Source organism: Hemiscyllium ocellatum, chromosome 34 (genome assembly GCF_020745735.1).
Source record: "Hemiscyllium ocellatum isolate sHemOce1 chromosome 34, sHemOce1.pat.X.cur, whole genome shotgun sequence".
NCBI lineage: Eukaryota > Metazoa > Chordata > Chondrichthyes > Orectolobiformes > Hemiscylliidae > Hemiscyllium > Hemiscyllium ocellatum.
Window position 1 is genome coordinate 39195843 of NC_083434.1, and position 18373 is coordinate 39214215.

Sequence of the window (18373 nt, forward strand, 5' to 3'; positions counted from 1 at the left end):
CCCCTAACAATTAAAATTCTTGAACGACAGCTTAAACAAAGAGTTCAGTTTTCAGACATTACAGTTTTCAGATAGCTGGATTTGAGACATTGATACTGAGACAAGTTGCTACAACGAAGATCTCTGAACCCAGTGAGCTATTACATAGTCCATGCTGTTGGGATCAAAAGCCTAAGCTCTGTTAAGATCACTAATTCTGGCCAGATCTATGGCTGGCTGATTGATGGGATCAATCTGTGTTGAATCATATGTGATTTAATGTCATCTTCAGTGTGGACTAATGCAATGCCGCCATTTAAAATCTCTGCCATATCCTGAGCCTCGGCCTAAAATAATACAAGAAAAAATAGCTTAAAAATAAAAAAGAATGAGTCAAAGATTATACATATTGATAATACAATTACCTTCAGTTTTGAGAAATAATGTCGACAGTAATAAAATAATTGATAAAAACGAGAAGTCAAATAAGTTTCAAAACAGCATTAATAAATATGGGCAGGATATTGATTCTTTGCCCCAAAGGTGGAGAACTAGAAGAACAGAGGAATCTGGGTGTCCCGTCAGATGAATCACAGAAGGTTGACATGCAGGTTCAAAGCAATTCTGCAGGGGCTTGACTGGATGAATATTGAGAAGACTCTCCCCTATGGGAGAGTCAAGGAGCAGACAGCATAATCTCAGAGGAAACAGTCATCCATTTAAGACTGAGATTTTCCGAGTGTGAATTTGGTTTATTTCTGCTCCTTCACCTTCAGTCTTATAGCATCTGATTGGAAAGACAAGTGAAATGCTGTTGTTTATTACAAGGAGAATGAAATATAAAAGTAGGACAATTTTACAGCAGCTGTACAGGACCTTGGTTAAACCACATCTGGCATACTGTGTACAGTATTTGTAAAGGATTTAATTGCCTTAGAAGCAGATCAGAGAAGGTTTGTTCAGCTCGCTTCTATGATGAAAGGCTTATCTCGAGAAGAAAGGCTGAATAGATGGAGGCACTGGCTGAACTTGAAAACAATAATGTTCATGTGTTGAATAGATTATGGTTGTAAATAGATAGCATTTAGAAGAAGGTCATAAAATTCTGTTGAGCTTTTTTATTTCCAATTCCACTTAAAGTTTTATTTGTCTTTTCTTTAAAAAAAAAATCCACAGAACTGACAGGAACATGTTGACTACCAAGTATTCTAAAATCTGATAAGACCTGTGTAGCTTGTAAAGTCATCATTGTGAAGAATATCTTTGCAGTGAAATCCTAACGTGCGTGTAAGTAAGTAAGCTTCACGTGTTTTTTTTTTGCTGTCTTCCATGGAGTAAAGGTATGTAACTGTACCTGCTTGGTTCAGCTTCACTGGACAACACTGGGTTAACACTGAACCAGTTAGAAATCACTTGCTTCATTAAGGAGTATTGTAACTACGGTTCTCTCTAAATCACAGGTTCTGCACCCAATGGGATGGGATGCATTTGGTTTGCCTGCAGAAAATGCTGCAATTGAGCGAGGCCTGGATCCTGAAGAGTGGACGAGAAGGTAAAGTGAGCTCAGTTGTTCAATATCTTCATTAAAGTGTATAATGCTAATTTTAACATCATTATCACTTAAAATACAGCAGGTGACAGCAGCCAGTATTTTATATCATTTGTCTGGTGATTATGATATGACAGAAATTATCCCTTCCCAAAGCAAAGTTTCACAAAGCAACTTTTTAAAATCAAACCTGAAATTGTGTTCTGTAAACTTTCTGCAAAGTGTAGTGGATGCAGGCACAGTTACAACGTTTAAAAGACATTTAGGTAAGTACATGAATAGGAAAGGTTTGGAGGGATATGAGGAAAGGCTTATGCCCAAAACATTGACTCTCCTGCTCTTCGGATGCTGCCTGACTTGCTGTGCTTTTCCTGCACCACACTCTGACTCTCCAGCATCTGCAGTCCTCACTCCCTCCTTGGAGGTATCTGGGCCAAGAGCAGGCAGATTGGTCTAGTTTAATTTGGGATTATGTTCAGCATGGACTGGTTGAAATGAAGGGTATGTTTCTGTGCTGTATGAATCGATGATGGAGGTATCAAGGAATTTGAAACATATTACTCATTACAATGTGACTAGCAGTGACTGTCCAGAACTTTAATTCTCTCTTTTGAAACATTGAACCATATTATTACACTGTTCTGAATTTTGCTGACGGTGTGTGCTGTTATGACACAGGGTAAACCCTCCTACTTAATTTAAACCAGCAACACAGAAAAGATTTCTCCTGTGCAGTAATCTGTGAAAATTTGAGAGGCCATGAACTATTTAAAGTAAAAATTAACAACTTTATTTCTTAATGTAGAACAGTGAATAATTAACTAACAATTATTTACAACTCCTTCCTCTAACCTATCTTTTACCTTCCCCTTCTACAGTACTAGTCCAATAAAACCCCCCGATTGATTTACCAAAACTTCAAGTTTTCAAAACCTGCCAAATGCCGAATCTTCTCTTCCTTGGTCTTTTTTCTTCTTTTTATGAGTTTCTGTTTCACAGGTTACTGATTGATAAAGGTACTTTTAAGAGAGCTATTCTCCAGGCAGTCTGAAGATGCTGGTGACTTGATAGTTCTCCTTCCAACTGTTCAATTTTCCCCGGTCTTGTATCTCCTCCCCCCCCCCCCCCCCCCAAAAGCAAAGGATTGTCTTATTGGCTTTTAAGATTGTCAATATACTAAATTCAAACTTGATTGGAGTTTGGTATTTTTAGGGATATCATTTAAACTGATTGGCCTAATTCAAATCTGTTTTGTTGTCTCCAAGCAATCAGCTAATTGAGTTTTTCGACCAAATCTTACATTATATTTTGTTCAGACCACTTGGTGCTGTGTCAGGTAGTTCTGCTAGCTTTTAACCCTTACAGGTGCACCATGTCTTTGGAACAGTGCTGATCTGAACACTATAGCTTGATCTCTGAGAGTTTATCATTATTTTGGATGGCATTTCTTTCATATACTTTGCCTTATTTTGTAATAAATTTCCTTCCTATCTTGATGCATGCTGCTGTTGTTGTGCTATTACATTTCATTTTACAGAAACATTTGAATTGAAAACAGAAGATGCTGTGAGGTGGCTGCTAACTAAATTGGTTAGTGAGTGCCTGCCACTTCAAGCTGTGCTGAAACTTATAGAACATAGAACATAGAAAAATACAGCGCAGTACAGGCCCTTCGGCCCTCGATGTTGCGCCGACCAAATCCTACCTAACCTACACTAGCCCAATAACTTCCATATGCCTATCCAATGCCTGCTTAAATGACCATAAAGAGGGAGAGTCCACCACTGCTACTGGCAGGGCATTCCATGAACTCTCAACCCGCTGCGTAAAGAATCTACCCCTAACATCTGTCCTATACCTACCACCCCTTAATTTATAGCTGTGTCCCCTAGTAACAGCTGACTCCATTAGCGGTAAAAGGTTCTCAGTGTCTACCCTCTCTAAACCCCTAATCATCTTATACACCTCTATCAAATCTCCCCTAAACCTTCTTTTCTCCAATGAGAACAGGCCCAAGTGCCTCAGCCTTTCCTCATACGATCTTCCTACCATGCCAGGCACCATACTGGTAAACCTCCTCTGCACTCGTTCCAATGCCCCCACATCCTTCCTATAGTATGGCGACCAAAACGGCACACAATACTCCAGATGAGGCCGCACCAGAGTCTTATACAACTGCAACATGACCTCAGGACTCCGGAACTCAATTCCTCTACCAATAAAGCCCAGTACACCATATGCCTTCCTCACAGCACTATTTACCTGGGTGGCAACTTTCAGAGATCTGTTTACATGGGCACCAAGATCCCTCTGCTCATCCACACTACCAAGTAGCCTACCATTAGCCCAGTAATCCATCTTCTTGTTACTCCTACCAAAGTGAATGACTTCACACTTAGCTACATTGAATTCCATCTGCCACCTTTCTGCCCAGCTCTGCAACCTATCTATATCCCGCTGTAACCTGCCACATCCTTCTTCACTGTCCACAACTCCACCGACCTTTGTGTCATCCGCAAACTTGCTCACCCAGCTTTCAAGCCCCTCCTCTAGATCATTTATAAAGATGACAAACAGCAACGGTCCAAAAACAGATCCCTGTGGTACACCGCTAGTAACTGCACTCCAAGATGAACCTAGTCCATCAATTACTACCCTCTGTCTCCTTCCAGCCAACCAATTCCTAATCCAAACCTCTAATGCACCCTCAATGCCATACCTCCGTAGTTTTTGCTTTAGCCTACCATGGGGTACCTTATCGAACGCCTTGCTAAAATCCATATACACCACATCTACTGCTTTACCCTCATCCACCTCTTTAGTCACCTTCTCAAAGAACTCAATAAGGTTTGTGAGGCACGACCTGCCCTTCACAAAACCATGCTGACTATCCTTGATCACATTATTCCTATCCAGATGTTCATAAATCTTATCCCTTACAATTCTCTCCAAGACTTTGCCCACAACAGAAGTGAGACTCACTGGCCTATAGTTACTAGGGCTATCCCTACTCCCTTTCTTGAACAAGGGGACCACATTCGCTATCCTCCAGTCTTCTGGTACTATTCCCGTTGACAATGACGACATAAAAATCAAGGCCAATGGCTCTGCTATCTCCTCCCTAGCTTCCCAGAGGATCCTAGGGTAAATGCCATCAGGCCCAGGAGACTTGTCTATTTTCATCCTTTCCAGTATTCCCAAAACCTCCTCCCTACATACTTCAAGGCCATCCATTCTAATCACTTGTGACTCAATATTCACACCAGCAACAGAGTCCCATTCCTGAGTGAATACTGACGAAAAGTATTGATTTAGTGTCTCACCAATCTCCCCCGCCTCCACGCACAACTTCCCACTACTATCCTTGACTGGACCAATACCTACCCTAGTCATCCTTTTATTCCTGACATACCTATAGAAAGCCTTTGGGTTTTCCCTAATCTTACCAACTAAGGACTTTTCATGTCCCCTTCTTGCTGCTCTTCGCTCTCTCTTCAGATCCTTCCTGGCAACCTTATAACTCTCAATCGCCCCAACTGAACCTTCACGCCTCATCCTTACATAGGCCGCCCTCTTCCCTTTCACAAGGGATTCCAATTCCCTATTAAACCACGGCTCCCTCACCAGACCCTTTACTCCCTGCCTGACTGGTACATACTTATCAAGGACACTCAATAGGTGTTCCTTGAACAATCTCCACATATCGTTAGTGTTCTTCTCCTGAAGCCTGTTTTTCCAATCCACGCATCCTAAGTCATACCTCACCGCATCATAATTTCCCTGCCCCCAGCTATAGCTCTTGCCCTGCAGTGCACACTTATCCCTCTCCATCACTAAAGTAAAAGTCACCGAGTTGTGGTCACTGTCCCCGAAGTGCTCACCTACCTCCAAGTCTAACACCTGGCCTGGTTCATTACCTAGAACCAAATCCAGTATGGCCTCACCTCTTGTTGGCCTGTCTACATATTGTGTCAGGAAACCCTCCTGCACACATTGGACAAATACCAACCCATCTAACGAACTCGAGCTATAGCTTTCCCAGTCAATATCTGGGAAGTTAAAGTCCCCCATAACAACCACCCTGCTACTTTCACTCTTCTCCTGAATCATCCTCGCAATACTACCCTATTATAGGGTAGACTATTTTTATAATGAGCCATCCTCCCTGGTCTGGTCTACATGTGACTCCAGACGCACAACAATCTGCTTGCCTCTTAACTGTCCTTTGAAATGGCTGAGCAAACCATTCTGCTCAAGGGCAATTATGGATGGGCCACAAATGCTGACCTTGCCACTAGTGCCCACATCTCATGAAAGAAAGGACAGTCGCATGCCCCTGGATTAATATCCAGTCCCAGGCACCTGAAATGGAAACTATTTCGTTCCCCAAGAGCAGCATCCCTCGCCGAGATGAACAGAAAATTCATCCTCTACCAACAATTTGCCGTTCAGTGACCATTGCAGGATTCTAACTCTGAGCACTCGCCCATTGAAGATAAGGAAGGCCGGCTGTCACTTGGCAGCAGTTGATACCAGCACTCACTGCTGTGTTGGTAGCTGTGTGCCGTCAATTCAGTCTAGAAGTTTTACACCGCTGAACCTTTTCAGATAAATTACAGTATTACTGGTAGTGCTTTGAAAGTTGATTTGTGTTCCAAAGAGTGCAACACATCCATGTCGATGCACCCTTTCAGTGGAGACTTGTTTGAAAGTGAGTTATTGAAAAAAAGAGTACCCTCTCTTCTTGTTGCTCATTCCTAATCAATGTACACATGGAAACCCTTTTATGGTATGTTGCTTGTTTTGAAACAGGATTGTGTGTGCAATGTGAAATACCATTCATGTTAACTCCACTTTTGCAGGAACTGATGTAAAAGGTGTGACATTCTCTCACATGTTTGAGACATATTGAATTGCTTTAATGCTTCAAACATCAGAGACATAAACATCCTGATTTCGAATGCAGAATCAGGGCATATCATTCATCTAAACATTTCATGTATATTGTTACTATATCACAATGCAGCAAGCCTGCATAATGACCTCAGCCTGGAATAACAGCCTGGAGACAACAAAATACGCTCAATTTTTCTCCACCTTTTCAACTCGTTTCATTATTTGAAAAGCAAGTGACCCAATGAACTAGTTGCAAATGATCTGAGATTATAGGTGAATATATTCACTTGTTCTATCAGCCCTTCAGCAAAGGAAATATCAACTTGATTTTAACCCACGCTCTGTCAGAATTGGTCTTTATTCATGTGCTGTTTCCATTAAACACCTCAGAGTATCGAGATCCATGGGTAGGATGAAATCTTTTTCAAGACTCTTATCATATTAATATACGTAGCAGATTATATCAATGTATAGCCATTTGATTCCATATGTAGTTGCTGTAAAGGTTTGGGGGATAAAACAGTTCTGTTCTGTCAACACTAGGAACTAGCGTCTACTAATTCATTGGAAATTAATTTCTTCATGCTTTGCAGAGGAGGAGTTGAGGCAAACACTAGTCCTTTGTAGGATGTTTAGTGAATGTTTTGTTTTTATTCATTCACGGGATGAAGGTGTCTCTGGCTAGACCAGCATTTACTGTCCATGGAGGTAGGTTTTCTCGCTGAGCTGGAAGGTTCGTTTTCAGATGTTTCGTCACCATACTAGTAACATCATCAGTGAGCTTCATCCAGAGGCTCACTGATAACCTAGTATGGTGATGAAACGTCTGAAAAACTAACCTTCCAGCTCAGTGAACAAACCTACATCCAGGACCACAACCTGAGCTACAAATCTTCTCAAATCTCGCTTTTTATTGTCCATCCCTCATTTCCCACAGGGCAGTTAAGACTCAATCACATTGCTGTGGGCCTGGACTCACATGTAGGCCAGACCAGGTAAGGATGACAGATTCCTTCCCTAAAGGTTTTTCCGACAATGGATTCATGGTCATCATTAGATTCTTAATTCTAGATATTTATTGAATTCAAATTCCACCATCTGCCGTGCTGGGATTCAAGCCCAATTCCCCAGAACATTACCTAGGTTTCTGGATTAACAATCTAGCCATAATACCACTAGGTCATTGCCTCCACATTGACAAAGAGCTTGGTTAAAATTTAAGAGGTGGCCTTGTATGAGACTGGAGAAAGAGCTAAAAGTTTCCGAATAGAACCTGACAATGTACCACTCAAGTAGCATTGGACACCTGAGCGCTGGGAACTGACATGAGGCTGGAAAATGTGACAGGAGCAGGAAAGACTGAGGCCATGGAGCAGACTGTAAATGATTTAATGTTCAATTCACTGAGGAAAGCCCCGTTGTCATCTATCAGACAACTTCCCAGATGCAGATGTATGAATTAGCTGGTCCTTTTCCATCTCGCACATCCACTGTGGTTATGATGTAGCGCTAGTGTATGGAATGGTGTGTGGCATTTAGTAATGGGCAGGTACCAATGTGAAGGGGCTACGTTTATGGAGGGTACAGACCAACAAAGTTAGCAGGTAGGGTGTTGGAGAAGCCATTCAAATTTGAGCAGAAATAGACCCTTCTAATCTGCTCTACCATTCAGTAAGATCACGGCTGATCTGATTGTGGCCTGAAGTTCACTTTGCTCCCTACACAAGCTACCCTTTGACTCTTTGGAGGTAATGAAAGTGTGGGAAAGACCATGGAGAACAGAGGCATCCATGGTAAATGGTCTTAATGTAAATTACGGGATCTGGGGTCCAACTCTGGATTAAGAAGAGAGTTGCACACAGTCTGAACAAGGGGTTAAAAGCAAATACTGCAGGTACTAGAGATATGAAATTTTAAAAAAGGGTGAAGTGTTGGAGAAACTCAGCAGGTCTGGCAGCAGTTGCAGAGAGAGAGAGAAAAACAGTTAATCTTTTGGGTTCAGGGTGACTTTCCTTCAGAAATCTTTGAAGTCTTTCCCCCAGGGTCTGAAGCACGTTCAGACTGGACTTGAAATATTAACTCTGGTTCTCTCTCCACAGTTGCTGCCAGACCTGCTGAGTTTCTCCATCACCTTCTGTTTTCTCCAAAAGGGGGTGACAATAACGAAAGGCGACAGGGTGGTAGGAATGAAACAGATGGCTTTGGCTAAATGCACACTCGGAGGAAGTTGTGGCTTGCACTTGTGTTAACATCAGGCGCTTGGTCTGAAGGAAGTCTTGTGGTACAGTGGTATCATCCCGGCCTGTGAGCCCCACTCAGTAACTTGAATGGTCAGAGCAATGGTCACAAGGGATAACCTTCAAACTGTGGCCAGGGGAGGAAGAACTCTTGATTACTCAGTTTAATGTGAGTGGCACACCTCAAGCTCTCGCCTCTTACAACAGGATATTGACTTGTTCTGGAAAAGTTAGCAAAGGAAACAGACATAATTGTGTGCTTTGTCTGCCTGGAAAAAGTGAGGTCTGCAGATGCTGGAGATCAGAGCTGAAAATGTGTTGCTGGAAAAGTGCAGCAGGTCAGGCAGCATCCAAGGAACAGGAGATTCAACATTTCGGGCATAAGCCCTTCTTCAGGATTCCTGAAGAAGGGCTTATGCCCGAAACGTCGAATCTCCTGTTCCTTGGATGCTGCCTGACCTGCTGCGCTTTTCCAGCAACACATTTTCTGCTTTGTCTGCCTCCCAGGTCAATCGATGCAGGAAGCTTCTCAGGTTGAGGTAGAGTAAAATGATTGAACCTTATCTGCAGATGACACATACAAATGAGACAAGACTGTTGAAGTTTATTGGTATCCATTAATCAAAGCACTGATCAGCACTGTTGTGCAGAAGGCTATTAGTGACTCTTATTGTAACACGCTATTCAGCAGCTGAGAAAGCTAAACACAGGCATGGTATAAATAATTAGTGGGTATATCTATTGGGTAATTGACTTAAAGTTTAATGAGTGCAATAATAAGGTAGTAGCTGAGAGAACTATCTACAAAATGTAAATTAACGAGGACATGTCAGTCAATGTTCACCAGCTGATTTGACTCTATTTTTCTTAGCAGTAGTGTAACCAATTCATTTTTTGCAGTTGTGTGTGTCTAAATGGCTCGAGCAAGTAGTGTATTTCTGAATCACTCATCAGGTTTTCACCGACACGATTCAATAGACTCGGGCAATATAAAGAGAAAAGGCCAAAATACTCAGGTCAAGCATCATCTGTGGGGAGAGAAACAGAGTTCATGTTTCAGGCCGACTCCGTCAGGACTGAAGGGGCGATTTAGTGGGCAATTGAGCTTTACATTTTAGGAATTTTGGTTCAACCAGATCAAGCCGTTTTGGTGCAGTGTTTGACTCCTCTGTGCCCCTCACTGGCAGCACCAATATGTTCAGGGGGGGTTGATGCCACACTTTAGGATTGTGCAGGTTGAGTAATCCTTGAGGTAGTAACACTGAGTTCGAATTTGGATGTGTAAATTTAAACATCTAATTCAACATAAAATTGTGAACAGACAGTAAAATAGAGAGCATAAAGGGTGGGATTCATTCACTTACATTCAAATTGGCAAGATCTGTCTCGTTCTGGCATGTTTAATGCTGTAAGCTGACAGTGTTGTGTGGATTTTGATGCTGAATTTCTTGAGTTACTGATATGGCAAAACTTGAAGAGCAAGGAGGAACTTAGCTTCTGGATTTCCATGCTTTGCTCTGTGTGTGCAATCACCAGAAGTTGCTATCTTTCTTACTCTATTAAGAGTGAATAATGAAAGCTTTGCCACTTATTCTAGTACAGAAACAGGACCATTAATATCTTTTTTGCAAGCTTTGTCATCCATCAGTCACTGCTGGAGTTGCTCACTAATGTTCAGAAGCCTGTTTTGTTAATGATTTACCAGGGAGAGGGACAGAATTGCAGTCAGTAGCAGTGATGTTCAGACTTGTTCGCAAAATGGGTTCCTATTCCCAAATGTCTCATCCCTCTGCTATTCAGTTAATGTTCAATGTTGATAAGAGCTGTTCAGCACAGTTTATTTTATTTGTTCTCTGAAAAAAGGAGTAATCATGAGTTATGCTCAGAGATTTAGACATGTTTGATGAGTGCAGCTTCACAATTTGTGTTTATTTTTGATTTTACAGAGGAAATGGGCATGTTGGTTTATATAATGGCAGGTAGTTCAGTATCCAACTCCAACTAATAAGGTATGCACTGTTTGAACAAATAATATTTTAACATGTATTCTTAAAATATAATCAATAATAAAACTCAAATGTGGAGCTTGTTTTATCTAGCAGCCTGTTGGAATATTGAATGCATCCAGATTCAGTGATTTGCTTGGTTCCCTTCCTGAAGGCAGGTCTGAACCACAGCACCAGGGCCTCCACCTCAGGAAGCTCTTGAATCCCACTCCCCAGCCAGATACAGGAATTGAACCCATGCTGTAGGTGCAACCTGATCCACATGAACTGTTCAGCCAACTGGCACCCTCAGGAAACACAGAAATAACAACAGAAATTGCTGAAAAAACTCAGCAGGTCTGGCAGATCTATGGATAGAAAGCAGAGTTAACATTACGGGTCCAGTGACCCTTCTTCAGAACATAGAAAATGGGAGAAGGAGTAGGCTATTTGGCCCTTTAGCCTGCATCACCATTCAATATGATCATCCAACATAGTACCCTGTTCCCACTTTCTGTCCTTTGACCCCTTTTAGCCCTCAGGACTATATCTAGCTCTTTCTTGAAAACATTCAGTGTTTTGTTCTTCAATCACTTTCTGTCGCAGAGAATTCCACAAGCCCCCACTCTCACGAGTGAAAAAACGTTTTTCCTCATCTTGGTCATAAGAGGCCTAGCTGAAAATGTGTTGCTGGAAAAGCGCAACAGGTCAGGCAGCATCCAAGGAGCAGGAGAATCGACATTTCGGACATGAGCCCTTCTTCAGGAATGAGGAGGCTGTGCCAAGCAGGCTAAGATAAAAGGTAGGGAGGAGGGACTTGGGGGAGGGACGTTGGAAATGCGATAGGTGGAAGGAGGTTAAGGTGAGGGTGATAGGCCGGAGTGGGGGTGGGGGCGGAGAGGTCAGGAGGAAGATTGCAGGTTAGGAAGGCGGTGCTGAGTTCGAGGGTTGGGACTGAGACAAGGTGGGGGGAGGGAGAATGAGGAAACTGGAGAAATCTGAGTTCATCCCTAGTGGTTGGAGAGTTCCTAGGCGGAAGATGAGGCGCTCTTTCTCCAGCTGTCGTGTTGCCATGGTCTGGCGATGGAGGAGTCCAAGGACCTGTATGTCCTTGGTGGAGTGGGAGGGGAAGTTGAAGTGTTGAGCCACGGGGTGGTTGGGTTGGTTGGTCCGGGTGTCCCAGAGGTGTTCTCTGAAATGTTCCGCAAGTAGGCGGCCTGTCTCCCCAATATAGAGGAGGCCACATCGGGTGCATAAGAGGCCTACCCTGTATCTTTAAACTGTGACTCCTGGCTCTTGGCTCCCCGGTCATAGAAAACATCCTTCCTGTGGTGATTCTGCCGAATCATGTTAGAATTTTATAGATTTATATAAGACCCCCACCCATTATTCTAAACTTCAGTGACTAAAGTCTTAGCCAATTTGGTCTCTCTTCAGACACTAGCCCTGTCATTCCAGGCGAATGAGTTAGAACATAGAACATAGAACAGGCCCTTCAGCCACGATGTTGTGCCGACCACTGAACCTCTTGTATGCACCCTCAAATTTCTGTGACCATATGCATGTCCAGTAGTCTCTTAAATGTCCCCAATGACCCTGCCTCTACAACTGCTGCTGGCAACGCATTCCATGCTCTCACAATTCTCTGTGTAAAGAACCCACCTCTGACATCCCCTCTATACTTTCCTCCAACCAGCTTAAAACTATGACCCCTCGTTTTAGTAATTTCTGCCCTGGGAAATAGTCTCTGGCTATCGACTCTATCTATGCCTCTCATTATCTTGTATACCTCAATTAGGTCCCCTCTCCTCCTCCTTTTCTCCAATGAAGAAAGTCCGAGCTCAGTCAACCCCTCTTCATAAGGTAAACCCTCCATTCCAGGCAGCATCCTGGTAAACCTCCTCTGAACCCTCTCCAAAGCATCTTTCCTATAATAGGGTGACCAGAACTGGACGCAGTATTCCAAGTGCGGTCGAACCAACGTTTTATAGAGCTGCAACAAGATCTCATGACTCTTAAACTCAATCCCCCTGTTAATGAAAGCCAAAACACCATGTGCTTTCTTAACAACCCTGTCCATTTGGGTGGCCATTTTAAGGGATCTATGTACCTGCACACCAAGATCCCTCTGTTCCTCCACACTGCCAAGAACCCTATCCTGAATCCTGTACTCAGCTTTCAAATTCGATCTTCCAAAGTGTGCATCACCTCGCATTTATCCAGGTTGAACTCCATCTGCCACCTCTCAGCCCATCTCTGCATCCTGTCAATGTCCCGCTGCAGCCTACAACAGCCCTCTATACTGTCAATGACACCTCTAACCTTTGTGTCGTCTGCAAACTTGCTGACCCATCCTTCAATCCCCTCATCCAAGTCATTAATAAAAATTACAAAGAGTAGAGGCCCAAGGATCGAGCCCTGTGGAACACCACTCACCACTGACTTCCAGGCAGAATATTTTCCTTCTACTGCCACTCGCTTTCTTCTGTTGGCCAGCCAGTTCTGTATCCAGACAGCTATGTTCCCCTGTATCCCATTCCTCCTGACCTTCTGAATGAGCCTACCATGGGGAACCTTATCAATTGCCTTGCTGAAGTCCATATACACCACATCCACAGCTCGACCCTCATCAAATTTTCTAGTCACATCCTCAAAGAACTCAACAAGGTTTGTGAGGCATGACCTGTCCCTCTCAAAGTCATGTTGACTGCATTTAATCAAGCCATGCTCTTCCAGATGGTCATAAATCCTATCCCTCAGAATCCTTTCTAACACCTTGCACACGACAGACGTGAGACTGACTGGTCTGTAATTGCCAGGGATTTCCCTATTTCCTTTCTTGAAGAGAGGAATTACATTTGCCTCTCTCCAGTCCTCAGGTACGACTCCAGTGGAGAGCGAGGATGCAAGTGGTGAAGCAATTACATTTCTCGCTTCCCAAAGCACCCGAGGACAAATCTGGTCCGGGCCTGGCGACTTGTCAATCTTAACGTTTGACAAAATTTTCAGCACATCAGCTTCCTCTCTCACTATCCATTTCAGCATGCACACCTGCTCTTCAAAGGTTTCATTCACTACGAAGTTCATTTCTTTCGTAAAGACAGAAGCAACAAACTCATTTAGAGCTTCGAGTAAAAAGTGAGGTCTGCAGATGCTGGAGATCAGAGCTGAAAATGTGTTGCTGGTTAAAGCACAGCAGGTCAGGCAGCATCCAAGGAACAGGAAATTCGACGTTTCGGGCCAGAGCCCTTCATCAGGATTCCTGATGAAGGGCTCTGGCCCGAAACGTCGAATTTCCTGTTCCTTGGATGCTGCCTGACCTGCTGTGCTTTAACCAGCAACACATTTTCAGCTCATTTAGAGCTTCCCCTACCTCCTCAGACTCCACACACAAATTCCCTATGCTATCCCTGATTGGCACTACTCTTTCTTTCGCCATTCTCTTATTCCTCACATAAGTGTAAAATACCTTTGTGTTCTCCCTAATCTGTTCTGCCAAGCCTTTCTCATGCCGCCTCCTGGCTCTCCTCAGACCATTTTTGAGCTCCTTCCTCGCCTGCCTGTAATCCTGTAGAGCTGAGCTTGACCCTAGCTTCCTCCACCTTAAGTAAGCTACCTTTTTCTTTTCGACAAGAAGCTCCACCGCTCTCGTCATCCAAGGTTCCTTTATCTTACCACTTCTTGCCTGTCTCAGAGGGACATATTTATTCATCACTTGCAACAACTGTTCCTTAAACAGTCTCCACATGTCTATTGTGCCTTTACCATGGAACAATTGCTCCCAATCCATGCTTCCTAACTCATGCCTAATCGCATCATAGTTTCCTCTTCCCCAATTTAATATTGCCTAATCCTCTCCTTCTCCATAGTTACGAACAATGTGAGGCACTTGTGGTCACTATCACCAAAATGCTCTCCCACCACAAGATCTGATACCTGCCCTGGCTCGTTTCCGAGCACCAAGTCTAGAATGGCCTCTCCTCTCGTCGGCCTGTCAACGTACTGAGTTAGGAAACCCATCCTGAACACACCTTACAAAAACAGATCCTTCCAAACCATCTGCTCGAAGGAGGTTCCAATCAATATTGGGAAAGTTAAAGTCACCCATTACAACAACCCTACTACGTCCACACTTTTCCAAAATCTGCCGACCTATGCTTTCTTCCATCTCCCTGCTGCTATTGGGGGGCCTGTAGTAAACCCCTAACGAGGTAACTGCTCCCTTGCTGTTCCTAATTTCCACCCATACTGACTCAGGCAGATCTTCCTCGACAATGGAAGCTTCTGTAGCTGTGATACCCTCTCTGATTAGTAGTGCTACACCCCCTCCTCTTTTTCCCACCTCCCTATTCTTTTTAAATGTTCTAAACCCTGGAACATCCAGCAACCATTCCTGCCCCTGAGAAACCCATGTCTCTGTTATGGCCACAACATCATAGTTGTTGTGGTGTCATTCACTTTTACATGTGTGCAGTACCCTGGGGTTTTGAGCAGTGATGGTAGCTGTTCCAACTTTCTTTCTGTCACATGGCTGATGAGGAATTTCTCGTGCTTTTTATGCTTCCTATTGATGTATGTTAGATACTCAACCATTTTGGCACATCTTCTGTGACAATCGTGACCTGGAGTGGGGTTTGAACCCAGAACGTCTGGTTCTGAAGCAGACATGCTACCCACTGCAGTAGAAGACCACGTCTGCTCAACCTCTGAATTGCAGAATTGTATCATTCTGTACTTCCTGAAAGATTGATTGATTTTAGTTTGAGCAGTGAACTGAGGGGGAGTAAAGATTTTTTTTTCCCAAGACAACAGTAGGCTGCTAGTTTTTGTAGAGGACGTAGACTCTTCTGAGCTCTTTCAAATGTGAACTTTGACCTTTTTCCTGACTTGTGTGAGAGTTTGCCTCTTACAGTAGTTAAGTACAGCTGGAGAATTCAGGACCAGACAGATCTCCTGTATTTGTTCCCAAGGCCGTAATAGGGCAGAGAGGAAGCTCCTCTGTTTTATTCCCTTGTTATCAGCCTTATTCAGACGCTATTTTTAAAAAATCTCTCCCAGGAAACTGAGGATAATGAAGCAAAACCTGTGATGTCGGAAAGTTTGGTGCTTTACTCCTTTGACTGAAATGTCTTAAACTCATGTGTATTTGGGTGGAGAGGGAAGCGGTATATATTGTGTGATATTTAAGGTATCACAATTGTGTGGGATTGACTGGGTGGGTCAGAGGGTGTTTACTTGTTTGGAGTTGGTGCTCATGCCCAGAACCATGAGCTGGATTTCAGCACTGAGCTCACCGATTTTGGTGGTTAGCACAAGATTCAGACATAACACCAGTGGAGAGAAAAGTTGCAAGGTGAATCTGGAATATGCTACTGGAAAGATCAGTGGAAGCACATTGAGCTGTAATTTTTAAAATATTTGGATCAACCCTTGAAAAGCGAACAGTTTACAGGGCTGTATGGATAGAGCCGGGGTGTGGGGCTAATTGGATCACTCTGTTGATGAGTTAACACATGGACTGTTATTGTGCTGCATCATTCTATGATGTGGCAGATCCAGACCTTCCATCAGTGCAGGAGGAGTGTTGGTAGGTGGTATTTCCCAGATTTTCTTTTCCATTGTGTATTTGGTGGATGCATTACTGAATCTCCCCATTATCAACATCCTAGGAGTTTCTGTTAACCAGATATAGAACTGGACTGAATTGATACAGTGGCTACAAGAGCAGGTCAAAAGCTGGGAATTCAGTAACCTACCTCCTTAGTCCCCAAAGCCTGTCCTCCATCTACAAGGTACAAGTGTGATGAATCCTCCCCACTTGCCTGGATGGATGCAGCTCCTTCAACACTCAAGAAGCTTGACAACATCCAGGAGCCTGTTTCATTGGCACCATATCTGCTAGGTTCCTTAGGCAGCACCTTTCCAACCCACTACCACTTCCATCCAGTAGAGCCAAGCAAATCAGGGACATATGAACACCACCACCTGCAGGTCGTCTACAAGCCACTCATTATCTTGATTTATAAGTCTATCGCTGTTCCTTCTTTCTCACTGGATTAAAATTCTGTAACTTACTCCCTCTTGGCATTGTGGGTGTACACACACCAAATGGAATAGAGCAACTCAATGTAGTTTACCACCACTTCCTCAAGTACAAAACGTGATGGGAAGAAATACTGACTGAGCTAGCAGTATTCATTCATCCCACGAATGAATGATGTTTTATAAAAATGCTGTCAGTGATTTCTGTTTTCACTCTAGTCCCCCTATGTCTGCAATTTACTCTTGCTTTTCTGACCTTTTCCTCAGCTTTCCCTTGATGAATTTCTCCCATGTTTTCACCACTATAACTTTTTAATAAAGATTTATAACAGATTTCTATTTCCTCAGATCTTTTACTGCTGTTTGCAGACCTTTACTGCTATTGACAGACCTGCTCGATGTGACCAGTAGTTTATTTGTATTGTGAATCGAGACACTGTTAGTAGGGATTAGTCTACTGCCAATTATTTAGTGATGAAGCAGGAAGAGAGTGATCTTATTGTAGAGTCTTTCTAATTCATCCTTTAGATGTGTGAATAGTTGTTTTGGCCTGTGTTTATTGTCTCTCCCTGACTGCCCTTGGCAAGGTGTTTGTGAGCTGTCTTTTCTGAATTGCTGCAGCCCATATGATGAAAGTGCACTATCACATGGCAGACGAGGAGTGCCAGCATTTTGAATCAGTGCCATCTTAATCCAGAGGCTGTGTCACTTCGAGGTCTCTTTCCACCCACAGTCGCCCCTGTCCTGCTGGGCAGTGGAAACGATGAGTTTGGGTTGTGCTGTCAGGAAAGCCTTGGTGAATTGCTGCAGTACGTCTTGTAGATAGAACACGCTATAACCACTGTGGCCCGATGGTGGAGGGAGTGGATCTTTAATCTAATAAATTAAATGCCAATCGAGAATAATAGTTTTCTGGATTGTGCCGAGCTTCAACCAGGCCACAGGACAGTTTTCTTTCATAGTAGTAAATCTCCTTCTAATACTCAATACTCCGAAACTGGTGGACAACGCATTGGCACATGAATTGGTGTCTGAATTCTTGGAGGAACGCTGGAGCAGCTTTGCAACTTTGAGGGAATACTGTTCCTGACTTCCACCTGGCAGGAAGGCTTTGGGGGGGTTAGGAGGAGAACCACTTGAATGTGAACTATTGACCTGCTCTGAAATAACACTTTGGAATGACTCTAAATTAATTTGAAATTTGTTCGACTTTTCTCTTGACTGTCTTTTCCCATCAGTGAGTCTAACTGAACATTTTAGCCAACTGCTTAATGGTTTTAAGACTTTTTTTAGCCACGCATATTCCAGATTTTTATAAAACTTGAATGTTCTTCCATGCGTCTTCTGGAAGAACTTGGATGAGTAATTTCTGTTGTTGTTTTCTTGCAGTAATATTGCACACATGAAAGAGCAGCTTCAGAACCTTGGCCTATGTTTTGACTGGCAGAAGGTGAGTGACTGCAATCCAGAATGTTAGCTATTAGTTGTCTCTACAGCAATATTTAAAAAATGAATGGTTTGTTTGACACAAATACAGCTTAAGAGCAAGGTTTCACCACAGACTATTCAGTCACCTCAGGACCCACAATCATGTTTGGAATAACAATCCTACAGGATCACAAAGGAGGAAGCTTCAGATATCTCTTTAACGAAAAGGAAGGACAGGTTGAGGAGGGGGATAATGT

The 18373-nt window shown here is 43.2% G+C and overlaps 1 protein-coding gene across 6 annotated transcripts in view; it reads left to right on the forward strand.

Annotated features, from left to right (window-relative positions):
• Window positions 1–18373, forward strand: part of lars2 (leucyl-tRNA synthetase 2, mitochondrial) — a 138090-nt gene that overhangs the window by 30051 nt on the left and 89666 nt on the right. For 4 of the 6 annotated variants that reach the window (XR_009646902.1, XM_060849824.1, XM_060849823.1 and 1 more), the window contains exons 4-5: window positions 1440–1531; window positions 18078–18138. Coding sequence is in view for 5 of the 6 variants with exons in the window: in XM_060849824.1 (XP_060705807.1) it covers window positions 1440–1531; window positions 18078–18138 (153 nt within the window). In the remaining variant the exon portion in view is untranslated. Of the gene's footprint in view, window positions 1–1439; window positions 1532–10625; window positions 10671–11367; window positions 11449–18077; window positions 18139–18373 lie in introns of those variants that run through there. The other 2 variants (XM_060849826.1, XM_060849827.1) reach the window with 2 other exon arrangements.